This window comes from Pelobates fuscus, chromosome 5 (genome assembly GCF_036172605.1).
Source record: "Pelobates fuscus isolate aPelFus1 chromosome 5, aPelFus1.pri, whole genome shotgun sequence".
Lineage (NCBI taxonomy): Eukaryota > Metazoa > Chordata > Amphibia > Anura > Pelobatidae > Pelobates > Pelobates fuscus.
Window position 1 is genome coordinate 371,148,455 of NC_086321.1, and position 19,230 is coordinate 371,167,684.

Genomic DNA, 19,230 nt, shown 5'->3' on the forward strand with positions numbered 1-19,230 from the left:
GATATACATACTAACACACACACATACATACAGACACACACACACATACAGACATACATACATACTGGCACAAAGACATACATACTGACACACACACACTCACAAAGACATACTGACAAACATATATACATGCTAACACACACACACATACATACATACATACATACAGACATACTAACACAAAGACATACATACTGACACGTAGGACTATTTATATTTGCTGTTTTTTATCTTAAATGTAAGTAATAAATAATTCCTTTTTATACTCCACTTTGCCCTGGTTCACACTTTGCACTTTATCTTTTTAAGGTATTGCAATTTGGGACATCAAAACGAAAGCTTTATTTGAGATCTGAAAGTGGAGCTTCTGGATAAAGATTATCTGAAAAGCACATTTTTTACTGGAGTAATAGTGAGTTGCCAATTGGAGCCTGTGTATGAGCAGTGTTTTGTGTACATTTTACACTATGTTGTATTTCCTTTTTTCTTAATAGAACTACCCAAATATTTTATATACAAACACAGATATACACTGACACACAGACATACCGTGACACATACTGACACACAAACATACACACTGACATACATACTGAAACACAGACATATACACTGACACACACATACACACTGACACACACATACATGCAGCTCATTTTTTAGCCACTCTCCTATTTCTTACCTTTTGGGTGCATGAGGGTGGCTGGCTCTCCCCTCCTCATTACCTCCTCCCTCCTGCGTGGATAAGCTAGGAGGAAGTGACGGGGCGTCACTTCCTCCCAGCACAAGACATTTGCCAATCTGGGGGCCCCAAGGTGCATGGGCTACCCAATGGGCCCCATCTGTGTGCGGACCCCAGTGCAGGTGACCGGCGGCAGTTCCGCCGCTACAGATTGGGAACGTGTGGTCTGGGCTTCAAGGACTGCTGGGTCCATGACAACTCCTGTCATGGGTTTCACACCCTGATGGCGCCCTAGTTCTGAGTCTGGCTCTCCTCTCTGCTTTCTCCTGTGCCTCTTCCATCCATTGTGGGTGTTAGCTGGGAGAAAATGCCAATGCTCATTTCCTCCCAGCACTGCCAGGGTGATTAAATGGTTGTGCTAACAGAGAGCCACAGAACACGACCGGACCATTAAGTCATATGCCCAGGTGGCTCTAAATGCACGGGCCACCCAATGGGGCCCCCTTCAGCTGCACCAGTGGTAGTTTGCTGCTGCGCAGGGCACACACGCACATGTATATATATATATATATATATACCGATAATCAATACATATATACACACACACATACATTTGTAATATGAGGGCCTGGGCCCCCAGGACTGCCGGGCCTGTCACATTCATCAGGGCTGCCACCAGATCTGCCATTTTTGGAGATACTCTATTTATTTTATTCTTTATTTTTGTGTGCATAAAGAATACAAACATGCTGGTAATGCCACAATAGCAGATACTGGCAGCTTATGGTTAACAGAAATATGGCATAGAATAAAACTGCACAATTTTTATAATAATCAGGCTCAACATTGGGTAAAACATTACTGAAAAGAGAGTAGCAAATAAAGAATGTGACTAGTCGTCTTACACAATAGGGACTTATACTCTTTTAAGCTTGCGTCCGGTGAAGCCTGCTGAAACATGCTGAGCATCTTGGACACATAGACATGTAATATAGCGTGTGATACATTGCGTGTGGGTCACAGTCTAGTTTTTCATGACTACTTAGATTACAGTATGGTAACGTTTGATTGACATGCAAGCATAGGTGCCAGGGAAGACCACCAGGTCTACAGGAAGGCAACAGCCCGCGGGTGTATGTGCAAGTGTGTAATTAGCAAGATAGGGTATGGAAATGGTTTCACAGAGTGGTAGCATCAAAGCAATATAATCTCATGGCTAATAAAATACTGGGCATTGGAATCAGTAAATTAAAATAGAAAAAAAATCAATAAAATGAAAAATGAAAGAAATTAATGAAAACCATGCTCAGCTGCAGTAAAGAGTCCTCGGCAAACAAGAATTAGACATGACAGCAGTGCAGATAAAAGAAACACGTGTCCCAGTGAAACGTAAAGTAGTTGTTGGACTCTGGTAGCCAGTTTATATTAGGCGCTCAACCAACTCCAGATCTCAAGGCCCGCAGCCTGGTAGCAGGGGTCCGCTCAGCGATGTGGTGTAGCCCGCCGCTCCCTGAGATGCAGGATGGCTTGCAACCGTGAGGTCAGAGCTCCGCTGTGGTGAGGTGATTCTGCTGGCGTGAGGTGATATGCTTAAGGAGGCATACTGCAGATCGTGGTACCGAGGTGTAGGCAGGTGAGTCGGGTCTCTCGCTGTATTGGGGGTTTGACACTGCACCTCAGACCGATGTAGCACTCCAGCTTGAAATCGCGTGTATGGTTTCTTCTGAACCGCCTTGTGTCTGGGTAAAGTGCGGCGTCTGACCCTCCGGCGTGCCACAGCCCACAGAGCTGGTGGAGCTGCTGGCTTGGGCAGGACTCTCCGAGGTGAGTATGTCTCCGTGTGCAGTGAGGCAGAAGGGAACTTCCGACTCTTCAATTGTTGCCAGAAGATAGAGAAGAGTCGATCTAGCCTGGTTAGGAAGTCGCTTTGAGCATCACTGGCATGTGTAGCACATGCAATCTCCGCCATTTTAGGTAAGGCGATGTGTGGCCCACCTGCTCTCCCACCCTCACTTCGGGTCCCTGCCTTAGCTGGGTATTCCCACAGGGGAGGACCGGGATCACCCCCACTGGTCCAAGGGGAGGGGGGGGGGTGCTGGTTTCGGCTGTCTGGGCACCTCCGGTTCAGGAGCTCAGCCGCTACTCCCGCCAGGTCCGGTGTACCTTAGGCCCCAATTGCCATGGTGGATCCCAGGGTCTCCCGATGGGTCGCTGAACACTTGCCTGCCTGTTTGGTATGTCGGCCATTGCAGACTTTATGGCAGACTTCATTTGTTTTGTCCCCAATTGAGCAGTAGCAGGCTTTAAAAATGCTATAAAACGCAGGACAATGGAGGAGCTCAAACAGGACACGTCTGCTCTCCATGGCTGTCAGGCCTCGCCCCCTTTGGAGATACTCTGACCCAGTCATCTAGCCATCACTATCTGGTCCTTGTCAAAGTCACTCAGATCATTTCACTTGCTGCCTAATATATCGCACCCTTAGACAGGAGCCAATGTAGTGCATGTGTAGGCTCTGGGCTGGCAAGATGAGGGAGATGGAGGAAGGCAAGAGCTAGCTTCCCCTTGTAGGCACTAGACAACAAAGGTAATTTATGCACAGAATTGTCATTAGGCAGCCGAATTAGCAATAACTCCGTATGTGCAATGTTTCCCAGCTAAAAAACAGCACATACGGACTCCTACCACCATGACCACTTCAAATCACATAAGTGGTTATAGTGGTTGGAGTCACTCTTTAACTTTAGGGGGTTGCATCCTGTAAGGTGATCTTCGCTTGATGTGGCCAATCCTCCTGTAGCTCAGTTGTTTTAGAATCTCGCAAACACACTCAACTAGGATAGGGAACAAGGGAGTAAGATTAACTTAGAGACAGCGAATGCTGATCCTTACCATAGGCCCTTCATGGAACACGGCACCCTGCGGCTAGAATGTCTACAGGTCAGGGCATCACGATGAGACATAACATAGAAATATAATGACTATTGGTTAAAGCAATGTCAACTACTGAATCAGTGCAATAGACCTCACATCAGAGCTGGTACAACCTTTTAGTTTTTGCCTAAAGTCACAGCCATGATGACTATAGGGAGAATGCAGAGAAGTCCTGGCAGGTGGGGGACCATAGCAGCAGTTTTTCACCAAAGGTCCAGTGTCTCAAGGAGCAGTATAACATCGGTTGGATTGTCTCTATGCCATCACATAGAGCTGGTAGAATGTCTAAATCCAGAACCGTGATTGATCCAACTGACTGACTGTTCTCCTCTGGACGGCTCATCGTAAACAAACTGCAGGCATGGCTCCTATGAGTAAGTTACTTGGTATTTTCAGGTATTTTGAGGCCAATGTGACTACGACTGTAGATTTATGTTTGATTCAATGAGCTGCTGGGCCACCAGTGCCAGAACTTAAACCATCAAAGGGGCTCATGGAGTTAATATATCTAATATCGGAATGATGTGTTTACCAAAAGCCAGCAAAATACATATACTGTTTTTTTAAGCTTCTCTTATTTTATCGGAGTGGGTGCTTATAATTATTTATTTCTCACAATTTTCTAAATGTAACTTTATGGGGAGCTTCCAATTACTCATTTTACCTAGAACAGTCCAAACAATGGAGTTTCACTAAATTTTACAGATATATTTTAAAAATATAAGCTATATAAAATGGTCTAGTTACATGCCTTTTCACTAACTTTCCCTAACATTCGCAGAATTGTATCTATATATCAGTGCTCGTCACAGAAAACAGAATTTTCTAATAATTATTCTTGTTTTTTTTCTATGCATGGCCTTTTAGACCATTTCACACGAGATAATGAAACACAGTAATTGTCTTTTTTTTGTAGAAACTCTCACTGACATTTCTAGCTTGGGATTAAATCAGTGCAAAGGAAACAACACGAATAAATAGATTTAATGGGAAATAAGGCACGAACGGAAAAAAAAAAAAAAAGGGCAGTAGATTTATGGATCGGCTTTCTAGTCAAGATGGCGGAGACAGGTCCTAAGTGGTTAGAATGAAGAAATAGAAGTCAAAATAAAGGCCTAATTGGTTTTACTGAACATACTGACAAGTACTTGTCCACCCGTGAATTCTGTCTGAAAAGATCGGGTAGGTGTCACATTCAACAAGCTCACATTAGATCAAATCTGTTCATATCATCTTCTTGGACGTATATCTTCAAATAGATCACAGAACTCCACAATTTAGCCAAAATTCTAAAAATAAAAAAAAAACGTATTCGGGAACTCTCTCAGCATCTTATTGCATCTTCTAGGTATTCGTACAAAGATTCAGAATTTTTTTTACGAACATCTAAAAATTATTCCGTCAAGCAGCAACAATACTACAACCTGTAAAAATAACGCAGGTCTTTTTATTTTTAAGTATAGATGTGGCACAAGGGATACAAATCTCTAGTTTATTTACACATTTACAAGGTATGAAAAATGCCAACAAATCCATTAAGGAAAATGTACAAAATAGAGATGCAGATCACTTACAGTTTGAAGGCACAAAAGCCAAAATTCATGCACAATATCGGAACCGCGCGGGAGGCGGTCAATGAAAAGAAAATGCCTCCTTACATTCAGTACTTAAACATACTGGAAGTGCAACATATATCACAAATCACATACATAAATAAGGGGGAGGATGGCGTTCACAAAGTCTCCTGATTTGTGGTTTTGACTTCACTGGTAGCAGAAGGGTTAAACAAAGAAAATGCTACATTTTGGAGGGAAAAAAAATATACGAACTCTCTATTTGGGAATAATTATATAGATAGTAAACAAAATACCCCCAATTATACCGTTTATGTTGCAAGCTGTAACAATTAAAGTGCATGTTTTGTGAAAGGTATTTATTGCGTCTCAAACTCAGAAATATTTTATGGTCTTTGACCGTACATAACCACAAGGGATTTTTAATTTTATATATATATTATTTATTTTTTTGGCATAATCTTAATAATTTAAATCTCAGTGCATCACATGTATTCCTGTCCATTACGAGTTAAAAGGAAATAATTTTTTTTTTAAATAGTTGCATTAAAAAGTACATTATCTCCACTCCAGAATGCACTTCCTGGAAGCAGCCATTTTGTTGTAGAAGGGCTGAAAAGGCTTAAATGCCATTTTGCCCATTTTTTTTGTCTTTTGTAAAAAAAAAAATAATAAATACTATTACATATATAAAATATGAGCTAAAATATTTTAAAATGATTACGGTTCTTAATAAGTGTGTTGTTCTATACCACTTCATGCCCGCTGACACTATCACATGAGAGTATATTTTACCCACAACAGAATGAAATGTTCTTGTCCTGCGAGAGATTTAAAAGGGGGGGTTCTCCAAATGCTAACCTCCGCGGTGGCCATTTTGGCTGATTTACTATGATTACTATAATTTGTTCCGTTGATTTTAGTGGCACTTATGTTACAATGTCTTCACATCAGTTCGCACAAGTAGATTAGCGCGGGGTGTCCATTGCAGTCTCCCCACCATTTTAAAACTAATAATTCCATCATTCTTTAATCATCATAGGCTCAAAATACCGCTGTATAAATCCTAAATTTTAGGTCCTCGGGATAAATTAACTTCAATTAAATCAGTGGTGTTAATTCATGGGAGTGGCTAATCATGCAATCATGCATAACAGTTCCTGTGATTTTATAACAAATGTCTGCTAACTTCACTTTTATTTCCGGGCTTCACATGTTTTAAGGAGATCACGGTTTAAGGTACTGACCTACATTAAACATTTTTAAATCGTAACCCATAGGGCGTTCTAGCTAATATTTAACCCTTGTGCTGTCAGCAGTCGTCACACAGATATTAAACCTGGCGACTGATGGGTGTAATGAGGAAATCGGTGGGAAAACGGCAAAGCCAGGATGCATTCAAACAATGACATCTTCAGTCAAGGGGCAACCTAGCATTGAGCATACTACTAGACGTAGAGCTACAGAGGAACGTGTACCAAAGACTTCCAGTTCTATCCGTCTAAAATACAGCAGCAAAAAGTCATAAAGTGTCTTGGGGAAAAAAAGAAAAAGCAAAATATTGGCATGTTTTTTGTTCACAAAGTTACGGCTTTACCAAAGCAACAGAAATCCACTGAAACACATCAGAGTGAAATCTATAAAACTATATTTATGCCTCACAGTATATTTAGGAGTTAGAAGCACTATCTACTTCCAGCTCCACTCTGTGTCCAAGTAGAAGTCCATATTAGTTTTTAATTTCCAGTATCGAAGGGTTATTTTCAAGAATGGCCAAGATGATTTTATCCATGTATTGCCGTAAACGGTAGTTGATTTCCTCTTGTTCCTTTAAGGCGTCCATGAGCTGAAAGCGAGGAGAAGAGAGTTAATCTGTAGCCCTGGTAAGCAACATGATTAGTAGCTTCTCGATTACATCATTAAAGGGACACTATAGTCACCAAAAAAACTTTGGCTTTATGAAGCAGTTTTTGTGTATAGATTATGCCCCTGCAGTCTCACTGCTCATTTCTCTGCCATTTAGGAGTTAAATCACGTTGTTTCTGTTTATGCAGCCCTAGCAACACCTCCCCTGGCTTTGACTGACACAGCCTGCATTAAAGCAAACTGGTTTCACTTTCAATCAGATGTAACTTTAAAAGTTTTTATTTTCTGCTCTCCAATTTGAATTTTATTTACATACAGAAGGTTCCTGCAGGATCTATTACACTATTTAACAGTGCAGTGGATAAGAACATTTTAATTAAAGAGAATTTGCAATAAAGGAAGTGTAAACATTAGATCTCATTTACAGGATGTGTTTAGGAAGGCTGTGCAAGTCACATGCAGGGGGGCGTGACTAGGGTTTAACTCATAAATGGCAACAAAATTGATCAGTGAGACTTGATCTATACACCTAAACTGCTTTAAAAAAGTTTCATAAATAATATAGCCTGCACCTCTGTGAATACAGAGGAATATAGAACGAGTATTTGATTCCCGCAGAGGGTTTGCTCTTGAGGAACTCTGGGGAAGAAAGCATCTCTTACCTCATCCCTGGAGGCAGTGTCTATCTCGGCAGCCAGGGACTGAGCCTTGGACTGGGTGGAAAACAGATTTTTGGCCTCATACAGACTAAGGCTGAGGATTTGTCCATTTAGATCATCATTTTGGTCCCGAAGTTTCTGGTTATCCTATCAAATAAGCACATTTCTTAATACACATGCATAAAGAGTAAAATGTGTTGGTCAATGAAAAAAACATTTGCCAGAACACTCATGCGATCTCAAACACAATCCCACATGTTTTGGAATACTCAGTGTGGATGGGTTTTTGAATACCCCTAGAATGGCCCCCTAAATGGGTGGGGTCTGGAGAACTCAGGAACAGTCATGTTTTGGAGACTACTATAATGGCCTGATCGTGGACACCCCACCCCAAATATATCTTTGGAAGACCCCAGGAATGGCTGGGCTTTGGCGACCCCAAACAGTTGGATTTTGGGAGATAGTGTTAACAATAGATTAATTACCAGTTTGAGCTTTCTGATTTCTTGTTCCAGTTCCATTTCTCTTGTCTTGGAATTAAACTCACAAAGCCCTGAGGACACACTGCGTCCTCGTCCTCGCTCACAATCGATTTTATAAATCTGCAAATGCTCAAGCTCTTTCCGCAAGTCTTCAATGAGCTACAAATAAAAAGGTTATTGTGAATTGATGGAAGCAGAGAGAGAGGACATGGCCCTATAATTCTCAAATGAAGTGATCAATTTAGTACAAACTATAGAAAGTACAGCACTCCATTGATGTCTCACCACCACCCCCTACACATTCTCTTCGTTTAAGGGCTAAAAACCCTTTATGTTCTAGTGGTGGTACATCTCCACAATTTATTGTTATCAGTTGACTAAAGACAGATAGGAAATATCCCTTTCTCGCTATAAAATATTAATTCCATTAATGGCTAGTTCTGAACTTAATGGCCTCGTTGGTTCTGCTCACTTCTTGTGTGGCATCCCTTTCCTTCTGGAAATTCAGACGGTTCTGTCTCAATTTATCCATCATTTTCTTGTATAGATCCATCTCATCTTTAAGCCGTAAGCTGGTGTCTTCCAGTTTATCGGACATCCTCTGCCTTTCCTGTCGCAGAAAAAAGGAATCAAAGTTATTTGTCAACTGGTTGAGATAGAAAATCAGAGCCTTTTCAGATAAGAATGAACAGTGACAGAAAGCAGGGTGTAAGATTTCTAGAATCCGTCTGTTTACTGCCCTGGCTCATGGCACTATTTTTTTTTTTTTTTTTTTAATGTCGCTTTTATTTTTAGTTCAAACAAAAATAGGTATCTATGCAAATGGCAACAGTGAGACTCGCAGGTCCCAACCAGCGTCTTAACAGCAATGACGTGAGCATAACAAGTATCAAGTGTAACTTTATGTAGTGTTTCAGAATACAAAGTTATTCTGGCCTACAGCATCAGTGGACACACAGGTCCTGCGTTCATTCGTGTACTTAGTCTCTTACGGGTTGTGCAATAGCGGGGCAGGGTGTTTAGCTAGTATCTACTTATGCGGGGTGCAAGGGACCGGTCAGGCATACGGGCCAGAGCCCCCCCGCTCCGCATCAGGGCCAGTTCCCCTCAGCCCGCCCGCTCCTCCCCTAGCGTCTCCCGCATCCCTGAGGTCACCCAGGTCATTTCCGGAGTGTCCGCTGTCTTGGTATGTGTCCCCGTCTGCTTCTCAGTCACAGAATGTTGCCCGTATGGAGGAGGCTCAGCAAAGCATGCAGTCAGTGTTGTTGTCCTGCTTCCTCATATGTGGTGTTTAGTGTGGTTGTCCAGTCCCCAGCTTCGTGGGTTATTCGTGCTGTGTCTCGCGTGCCCATCCCATGTAGGGCGGGTGTGTTGTGTTGTCGCAGTGTTTGGTCGTGTCGACCCTCATAGGTTGGCAGGCGTTTGCCGTGCTGCTTATGTGAACCCCCAATCTAGGGTCCCTCACTAATGCGTAACGCGACATCACGCGAGCCTTACGCTCTATTAGAGATCCCAATGACCCTTCAGGGCCAGGGCCGCATAGTGTCGAATTCAATTTACACTAGGCGGGTCCCGGCTCCGCCCGAAGAAGGAAGAGGAGTGGGGGGAGGGGGTAGTGGTAATAGTGAGCTGAACTGTACTGGCTGATAGTGTTAGAGTATCTCTCGAGTTGGCCTACTGGGGCATTGTCGGAGTGGGCTCATGGCACTATTAACCATTTAGATTAGTGTCCAATAGGAAACACGAACCTGCTGCTCCCTATTCCCTGCTTTAGACTGCAAGCTGTACAAACAGGAACGACTTCGCATTTCGCATTAGATTTACATTGCAATCTATATTGAGCACAGCCTTCTCCTCCAATGTATGTGCCTTTACATTTGAATAGTTTGTCTTCTGTCCACAAAGTATAGTGTGCTGTCACTTTACAAACTAACAATAATGAAAAGGATTACTATGCAATCCAGGCGAGATCCGTATACTGGAACGGCGGTCCTATGTTTGGCTGTACTAACCTCGTCTATTTTCTCAGTTTGGGATTTCAGTCTGGTAATGCTCGTTAGTAAGTCTTCATTTTCCTCCTCTAGCTCCTGAACCCTGAAATACAAAACAAGTTTGTAAATTATAACTGGACGACCAGATATATTCATAGGGCTTTATTTAATAATTGGACTGAATGGACAACCTGATTACATTTGGGATAAAATTGTAAATTTGGGAAATTTCCCACTGTTTTGGCCCATCTACCGCTCTAAGCGACTCAGGGTACAGTGAATAAACCCACAGATATCTTTTTATGATCCGTTAAACAATGTCTCTGCAGCCTCTGGAAGTAATGATTTAATGGACTGTAGATGGTAATGCTTAGAAACTAGAAATTCCACATAAATATCATCGTATAAATATATGAGAGGAGCCGATTAGCAACATTAACATGGTAATTACAAGAGGAAATGATTTAAATGAATTCATTTTCCAGTGTTTTGAAGAGATGGAATAATAGTGAAACCAAGGTAAGATTGCCTACTGGGAACACAGAAACAAACAGACCTCTCTGGCCGTAAAACTGCAGAACGTCGGAGTTCAGTTGGGATTCCTTAGATCCCTTTAATTAAATAATTTATATCAAATTATAAAATCTATACAACAGCAAATGGAAAGTGTGCAAAGTTCTGGGCAATAACAGCCCACATATCTGGCCAAGAACAGAGCACATAAAGTAAAGAATAACATGTCACCTAGAACTCAAAATCGACTCCAGAACAATATTAATATCCCAGACAGAGAACAATGTAGCAATCTAGAAGCCAACATGGAACAGAATGGCCCATCTACAGTCTAGCTCTAGAATATGAACATGGCTTATAGTATTACAGATCTGGCCTAACATCTTATCCCAGAACAATGGCTACATGGCCTACAAGAGCTTATATCTTATCAAGAACAAATAACTGGCCTACAAAACGAAGTGTGGCCTAGAAAATGAAATGTCTTACACAAGTTTGACTTCGTACACCACATATCCAAACTAGAGACATAACGGGACAAAGCCGGTCTAGATTAAATTAGATATATGACAGGAATCCAAAGAGGTTTATGGGACATCGCCAGTCATTTATTGTTCAACACAAGACACCTCTTTTTAGACCTTTTCTGTAGCAGAACATAGATGGGTTCAGTATATTAAAAGTCAGATCTACTACAGACCTAGCATAGTAACTCTGGACCAGGTGAGGGTTCTTTACATGTGAGTCCCTTACCCTATATGCCATAAATTTAATATGAAATTAACATTAAAACTAGGATTATAACAAGTTAGACCTAAAACAGAACAGAACAGGAACAGAACACAACTGGACTAAACCCAGAGATGTGAGCCGAGTTTGGCCAATGCCAGGTTTACATTTAACACGCAGCACTACTCTACAGGAACACAGGAATTCCTTTAGGGCTGGGCAGTACCATCTTTATTATTCTGCAAAGTAAATATATTAAAACATTACCTGGCGTTCAGTAGCTCAATCTCTGTGTTTTTTTCCTTCTGGAGTTTGCCGAACATTTCTCGGTGACGTTTAAATTCCTCATCCAATATCTGCTCTGACCTGGTCTCCTGATCTTTTAGAAGTTCTTCCAGCTCATGAACCCTGGAACAAGCAGAAAAAGTAATATGGTAACAATATCAGAACTGGATTAATATAAAACTTATGTGTACTTATGTAAGACATTGTGTCAACCTCCCCGGCCATTACAGTCTATGTAACTCTTGTTATACAGCCTCCCCGGCCATTACAATCTATGTAACTCTCGTTATACAGCCTCCCCGGCCATTACAGTCTATGTAACTCTCGTCCCCAGCCATTACAGTCTATGTAACTCCCGTCCCCAGCCATTACAGTCTATGTAACTCCCGTCCCCAGCCATTACAGTCTATGTAACTCCCGTCCCCAGCCATTACAGTCTATGTAACTCCCGTCCCCAGCCATTACAGTCTATGTAACTCCCGTCCCCAGCCATTACAGTCTATGTAACTCCCGTCCCCGGCCATTACAGTCTATGTAACTCCCGTCCCCGGCCATTACAGTCTATGTAACTCCCGTCCCCAGCCATTACAGTCTATATAACTCCCGTCCCCGGCCATTACAGTCTATGTAACTCCCGTCCCCGGCCATTACAGTCTATGTAACTCCCGTCCCCGGCCATTACAGTCTATGTAACTCCCGTCCCCGGCCATTACAGTCTATATACAACCTCTCCTTAATCCTTATCCATCGGTTTAGCCTCTGTACCCATTATATGCCCTAAAGCTGGCATGGCACTGTGCTGAGGTCTTACCGATGTACCAGCTGTGTGTTGTCATGTTTCAGTTTACTCTGCACATCCCCGCTGGTGAGGTTCTCGTTTTCCAGTTCGGAAACTTTCTTCTCAAGGAAGCTCACCTGCCGGACGTAACATTGAAATACTTTGAGTTTATTCCATAACGAACACATAACACGTTACAACTGTGTGAAACGTGCGCAGTGCAGTTAACATGATTTTATAGTGATTTACATGGTTTAAAGCTAAATGGAATCATTACTTTATTTCTTCATTTTAGAAAAGGTTTGCCGTGAATGCTCGAGCAGGTCTCCAAACTGAAATAATCGGGATGTCTGACTGATCGAACAGTGATTTCTGATATTTTCATCATCCCCAACACACGCCGGCTGCCACGCATTCCCCAACACACGCCGGCTGCCACGCGTACCCCAGCACACGCCGGCTGCCACGCGTACCCCAGCACACGCCGGCTGCCACGCGTACCCCAGCACACGCCGGCTGCCACGCGTACCCCAGCACACGCCGGCTGCCACGCGTACCCCAGCACACGCCGGCTGCCACGCGTACCCCAGCACACGCCGGCTCCCACGCGTACCCCAGCACACGCCGGCTGCCACTCTTTCCCCAACGCGCGCCGGCTGCCGCGCGTACCCCAACGCGCGCCGGCTGCCGCGCGGACCCCAACGCGCGCGGGCTGCCGCGCGGACCCCAACGCGCGCCGGCTGCCGCGCGGACCCCAACGCGCGCCGGCTGCCGCGCGGACCCCAACGCGCGCCGGCTGCCGCGCGGACCCCAACGCGCGCCGGCTGCCGCGCGGACCCCAACGCGCGACGGCTGCCGCGCGGACCCCAACGCGCGACGGCTGCCGCGCGGACCCCAACGCGCGCCGGCTGCCGCGCGGACCCCAACGCGCGCCGGCTGCCACGCATTCCCCAACACGCGCCGGCTGCCACGCATTCCCCAACACGCGCCGGCTGCCACGCATTCCCCAACACGCGCCGGCTGCCACGCATTCCCCAACACCCGCTGGCTGCCACGCATTCCCCAACACCCGCTGGCTGCCACGCATACCCCAACACGCGCTGGCTGCCACGCATTTCCCAATACACGCTGGCTACCACGCATTTCCCAATACACGCTGGCTATCACGCATTTCCCAGCGCACGCTGGCTACCACGCATTTTCCAGCGCACGCTGGCTACCACGCATTTTCCAGCGCACGCTGGCTACCACGCATTTTCCGGCGCACGCTGGCTACCACGCATTCCCCAATACACGCTAGCTGTCACGCATTTCCCAGCGCACGCTGGCTACCACGCATTTCCCAGCGCACGCTGGCTACCACGCATTTCCCAGCGCACGCTGGCTACCACGCATTTTCCAGCGCACGCTAGCTACCACGCATTTTCCAGCGCACGCTGGCTACCACGCATTTTCCAGCGCACGCTGGCTACCACGCATTTTCCAGCGCACGCTGGCGGGTGGTGCCTACCTTTTCAGTAATGTCATTGTCACAGGAGTCAATGCTGTCCCTGAATAAGTCCTCTGTGCTCCCGTTGCTGCTGCTGAAGTTACTGTTGTGGAGAAGTTGCCTACAAAAAAAAAAAAAGTTGTAATTAGTAGGGTACCCCATATGTACGGTCTCTTAGTACAAGAAAATTCTTCTGCAGCAACATATTTCAGCATAGAGGGTTGTTTTCTCTGGTTGCTGGACATTACTAAATCAAAATCCATATGAGCCATCAGGGCCCGGCCATCAATATAAGACCATTACAAGGAAAGTAATCAAACCAATATCATCCACTAGATCCCAGGACCCCAACTGGTCTCACTGGAGGATCAGATCAGCCCTGCTTGGCGCTGTGAAAGACCCGTTTCCATGCCGGGCACCGCAGAGGGACCCGTGGCCATGCCGGGCACCGCAGAGGGACCCGTGGCCATGCCGGGCACCGCAGAGGGACCCGTGGCCATGCCGGGCACCGCAGAGGGACCCGTGGCCATGCCGGGCACCGCAGAGGGACCCGTGGCCATGCCGGGCACCGCAGAGGGACACGTGGCTATGCTGGGCACTGTGGCGGATCTGGCTACCATACGAAGGTGCATACTTGTTCATGGTAAACGTTTTTTACTAACTACGAGGAACTGGAACTATAGTATCGATAGTGAAATTTAAAAAAATCTTACCTCCCAAAGGCTGTGCTGGTAATCTTCCTGTTGGGGCTGCAGGATAAGAGAGATCAATCATTACATTTAGAATACCTAGTTCCTAATTACATAAAGTTTAACTCATACATCAGAATATTCCTCCATTACGGAACCGAGGAATTCATGTATATATGCATAGATCAAAATTTGATTACACACTTTTCAAGCACAGTGTTATTGATCTCAAGCTTAAGTCACAGTAGAAAATTATTTGCTAGCACTGTTTTTATGCTTAAACGTATTCTTCATGATATAACATGTGCATTGTATTCTCCCTTGCCTTGAAAAGTCGCCGTATGTTGTCATAGCGTGTGTATATGCTATTGGGGAAGTGCAAACGCAAATGTCCACCTTTTTATGCACGCAAAAATAAAGAATATAAAAAACAAAACAAAACAAAAAATTTTTATTACAGGCTAATTTGATCAAAACTATTTATAGTTAAATACCTATATTCTGGAAATAAATATAGAACAGCATGTCTATATAAATATCTATGTAGTTTTAACCTCCATATTATGTCACTTTGTATTTTATAGAGAAAATGTTTTAGCAGACTTTGTTTTTCACGCTATCCGGTTTTCATACTGCTCACTGTTCTTCATTTCACCATAACAATCTCTCTTTTATATATGATGAGTGATTGCTAATCTACAAGCTAGTTATATCAGTTTATTTAAATGTAGACTTAAAACACCGCCACTGTTCTGGAGGCCCTTTAATTACACTGGAGAAAGAACACTATAGACAGACACGTTGTCACTTTGAAGTCACCTGTTGGCTTTGAGATTTTTCAGTCTGGCTTCCAAGTCGTTGAGTAGAGTGATTTTCTTGCAGCACTGCGAGCAGTACATGTCCAGCAACTCGCCATTGTACGCATGTCTCATTTTCCGAGGAGTCTGCCCCGCGCTGTAATACGGAAATCACATAGAAAATAATAAACACACACGGTATAAGGAGAATTTATTGAAAAAGAACCTATTTAAAATGATTTCCTATAATATTTTACCTGTAAGGGCAAGAAACAAGGAGTGTTGTGTAAGGAACATAGCACGGGTCATTATAAACGTTCACATATTTCACAGATACATTTAGTGGCACTTTTATGAGAAGGTGAATCAGATAGTGAGCTAATCACAATCTATTCTAGGGACAGGGCTTGGTTTATGTATGAAATTAGTTTGAGTTTGTGATTTATCAAGTCTGTCACTGCAGAAAGCTGCTATTGAGCCTTAGTTTAAAAAACAAAACAAAAAAAAAACATAGTAAATTATACAACAGCAGGAATTATGGGGTTCCCCTAGGAGACATGATCAATAGTTAGAACATTGTTTGTCTAAATACGATACCTGGAAGACACAGATGAGCCAAGATCAGAAAATGCATTTGTTCTGCTCTCATCATCGGGACAGGGGCTGCCAGGGTTGTAATCAACATCATCTGCCTCTCCGTAGTCTTCAAACTGCTCCTCGTTGCTAATCAGCGAAGCCGTGGAATGAGAAGAGAAATCAGACGCTGCGGAAGGATTGAGAAGATTTCTGAGGAAGAAAAAGTGAGAATCTTACAATCCATCATGTGAAGAGGACCATTACTCTGTTAGATTTTTTTTTGACAGATTTAAAACATCGCTACATCCATAGATTGGGGAAGGTGTATCCACACAGAACACATCAGTGATATCATCAACCTTCAGGCAAGACAAACTATGCTCTAACAAATCTGATCACCAGAATCTGATACAAGGAATAAAGAATACGAGATGAGGACAAACTGTAGAGATAGCGAGGAGATCACAGGACAAGTAAGAAAAAGTATTAAATGGAAACCTATACATTCATTGGTTTGAAGTGCTAAAATTTCGTGTTTGTTTGATTTACTGCCTGTTTCCATAGCTATAAAAGAGTCTAGACTAGTGATGGCTAATTTTGGCAACTTCAGATATATCTGAGCTACATATCCCATAATGCTCAATCACTCCATGGGAAATGTAGTTCCAGCATCTGTGATACCAAGTTAGCCGTGCGTTTCTCTGACACAAGAGTTGGATAGAAGATCTGTAATCTTATAAAGGGACCATATACTCACCAAAACAACTTTAGCTTACTGAAGTAGTTTTGATGTGTAGACCATGTCCCTGCATTCTCAATGCTCAATTCTCTGCCTTTTAGAAGTTAAATTACTTTGTTTACACACTTTGTTTACAGCCCTAGCCACACCTTCCTGCATGTGACTTGTACAGTCTTCCTAAACACTTCCTGTAAAGAGAGATCTAATGTTAACACTCCCTTTATTAGACAGCCTGTTTAATTTAGATTGTTTGTTATCTCCTGCTGTGTTAATAACCTGCTATACCCTGCAAGAATATTCTGTGTGTGATCAAAGTTAAATTTACAGAGCAGGAGATAAAAACGTCTAATTCAAGTTACCATCTGATTGAAAATGAAACCATATTGTTTTCATCCAGGCTGTGTCAGTCACAGCCAGATGAGGTGTGGCTAGGGCTGCATGGACACAAAGAACAGTCATTTAACTCCTCAATGGCAGAGAATTGATCATAGGCATGATCTATACACAAAAACTTCTTCATTAAAGCGGCACTGTCATGCCGAATCCCGTTTTTTTTTTTAACCCCCCTCCCGCCTCCACTACATCCAATCGACCCCCTAGTCACCCCCAAATGCCCCTAAGCCCCCCACATTACCTATTTTTTATTCTTTATCTTCTGCCCCGATCTATATTCAGGGCGCCGCCATCTTTGTGTGGGTAGGTGAAGTCCCTGTGGGACACGTCATCTACCCACACTACACAGACTAAGATTCCCGCACATGCCCAGTTAAACACCTGGACATGCGAACGGGAATTTCATCTATTCATTCATTCATCAGACAGACGAATTAATGAATAGAAAAAATCAGACGAACAAATTAACACTGTGTATCAGTGTTCGTTTGTTCGTTCAGTTTATTACAAGGAGGGAGCTACCGGCGTGCAGCTCCCTCCTTGTAATATGTAACTATAGAAGCGTCAGGGAGCAGAGCTCCCCACCACTTCATAAGCCCCCCAGGTCCCCCCCTCACTCTATGGGGGTCAATATGATCCACATAATAGCACAAGGGAGATTAAAATCTCCCCAATGCCCCTACTCGCTATACCGCGAGTAGGGGCATGTCCACTAAACAGTGAGCAGCCTGTTCACTGTAAAAAAAAAAATGGTAATGGGGGGGGGACCTACTGTCCTCCCCCCTGAGCGGTGGGTGGGGGCCCTGATAAAACAATAAGGGGGGGGGGACCTACTGTCCTCCCCCCGGCCCCCACCCCTGCGCGGTGGGTGAGGGCCCTGATAAAACAATAAGGGGGGGGGCCTACTGTCCTCCCCCCCTGGCCCCCAACCCTGAGCGGTGGGTGGGGGCCCTGATAAAACAATAAGGGGGGGGGAACCTACTGTCCTCCCCCCTTGGCCCCCACCCCTGAGCGGTGGGTGGGGGCCCTAATAAAATAATAAGGGGGGGGGCCCTACTGTCCTCCCCCCCGGCCCCCACCCCTGTGCGGTGGGTGGGGGCCTTAAATGAACCCCCCCATCAAGGTGACTAGGGGTCTCAAGCCCCTAGTCACCCCCCCCCCCCCCACCCAAAACATTATATCCCCTACCTACCCCCCTCACCCTAATTATAGTGAGGGGGGAATAAAATAACTAACCTGTAAAAAAAAAAATTTTAACTTACCATTTGACGTCTTCTTTTTTCTAAATTCTTCTTTCTTCAGCCCCCCAAAAGGCCAAATAAAAATCCATCACACCCGTCGCACTTTAAAAAAAATAAAAAACCAGCGCAAACAAAAATTAATCCATGTTCACCCATGGAGGGCACGCCGCGTACTGAGCTCCGCAGGGCGGGTCAAGGCTTATAAAGCCTTGCCTCGCCCTGCAATTAGGCTTAGAACACACTGATTGGCTGGTTTAAGCCAATCAGAGTGCTCTGTGTCATTTTACACAGCGTGGGAAAGTTCTTTTGAATTTTCCCACGCTTGTAAAATGACACAGAGCACTGTGATTGGCTTGAACCAACCAATCAGTGTGTTCTAAGCCTAATTGCAGGGCGGGGCAAGGCTTTATAAGCCTTGACCCGCCCTGCGGAGCTCAGTACGCAGCGTGCCCTCCATGGGTGAACATGGATTAATTTTTGTTTGCGCTCGGTATGATGGATTTTTATTTGGCCTTTTGGGGGGCTGAAGAAAGAAGAATTTAGAAAAAAGAAGACGTCAAATGGTAAGTTTAATTTTTTTTTTTTTTACAGGTTAGTTATTTTATTCCCCCCTCACTATTTTTAGGGTGAGGGGGGTAGGTAGGGGATAGAATGTTTTGGGTGGGGGTGGGGGGGGGGGGTGACTAAGGGCTTGGGACCCCTAGTCACCTTGATGGGGGGGGTGTTCATTTAGGGCCCCCACCAACCGTGCAGGGGTGGGGGCCAGGGGGGGAGGACAGTAGGTCCCCCCCCCCTTATTGTTTTATTAGGGCC

The 19,230-nt window shown here is 44.3% G+C and overlaps 1 protein-coding gene across 3 annotated transcripts in view; it reads right to left on the reverse strand.

Moving 5' to 3' along the window:
* Positions 1-6,338: 6,338 nt before the first annotated feature.
* The window catches only part of RAB11FIP4 (RAB11 family interacting protein 4), an 81,341-nt gene continuing 68,449 nt past the window's right edge, over positions 6,339-19,230 (reverse strand). For all 3 annotated transcript variants that reach the window (XM_063456187.1, XM_063456188.1, XM_063456189.1), the window contains 11 exons: positions 16,066-16,254; positions 15,491-15,625; positions 14,696-14,731; positions 14,004-14,103; positions 12,527-12,630; positions 11,698-11,838; positions 10,210-10,291; positions 8,670-8,807; positions 8,201-8,356; positions 7,719-7,862; positions 6,339-7,036 (listed from right to left, as the gene is read on the reverse strand). In XM_063456187.1, coding sequence (XP_063312257.1) covers positions 6,920-7,036; positions 7,719-7,862; positions 8,201-8,356; positions 8,670-8,807; positions 10,210-10,291; positions 11,698-11,838; positions 12,527-12,630; positions 14,004-14,103; positions 14,696-14,731; positions 15,491-15,625; positions 16,066-16,254 — 1,342 coding nt within the window. In that variant the 3' untranslated portion in view covers positions 6,339-6,919. The remainder of the gene's footprint in view (positions 7,037-7,718; positions 7,863-8,200; positions 8,357-8,669; positions 8,808-10,209; positions 10,292-11,697; positions 11,839-12,526; positions 12,631-14,003; positions 14,104-14,695; positions 14,732-15,490; positions 15,626-16,065; positions 16,255-19,230) is intronic.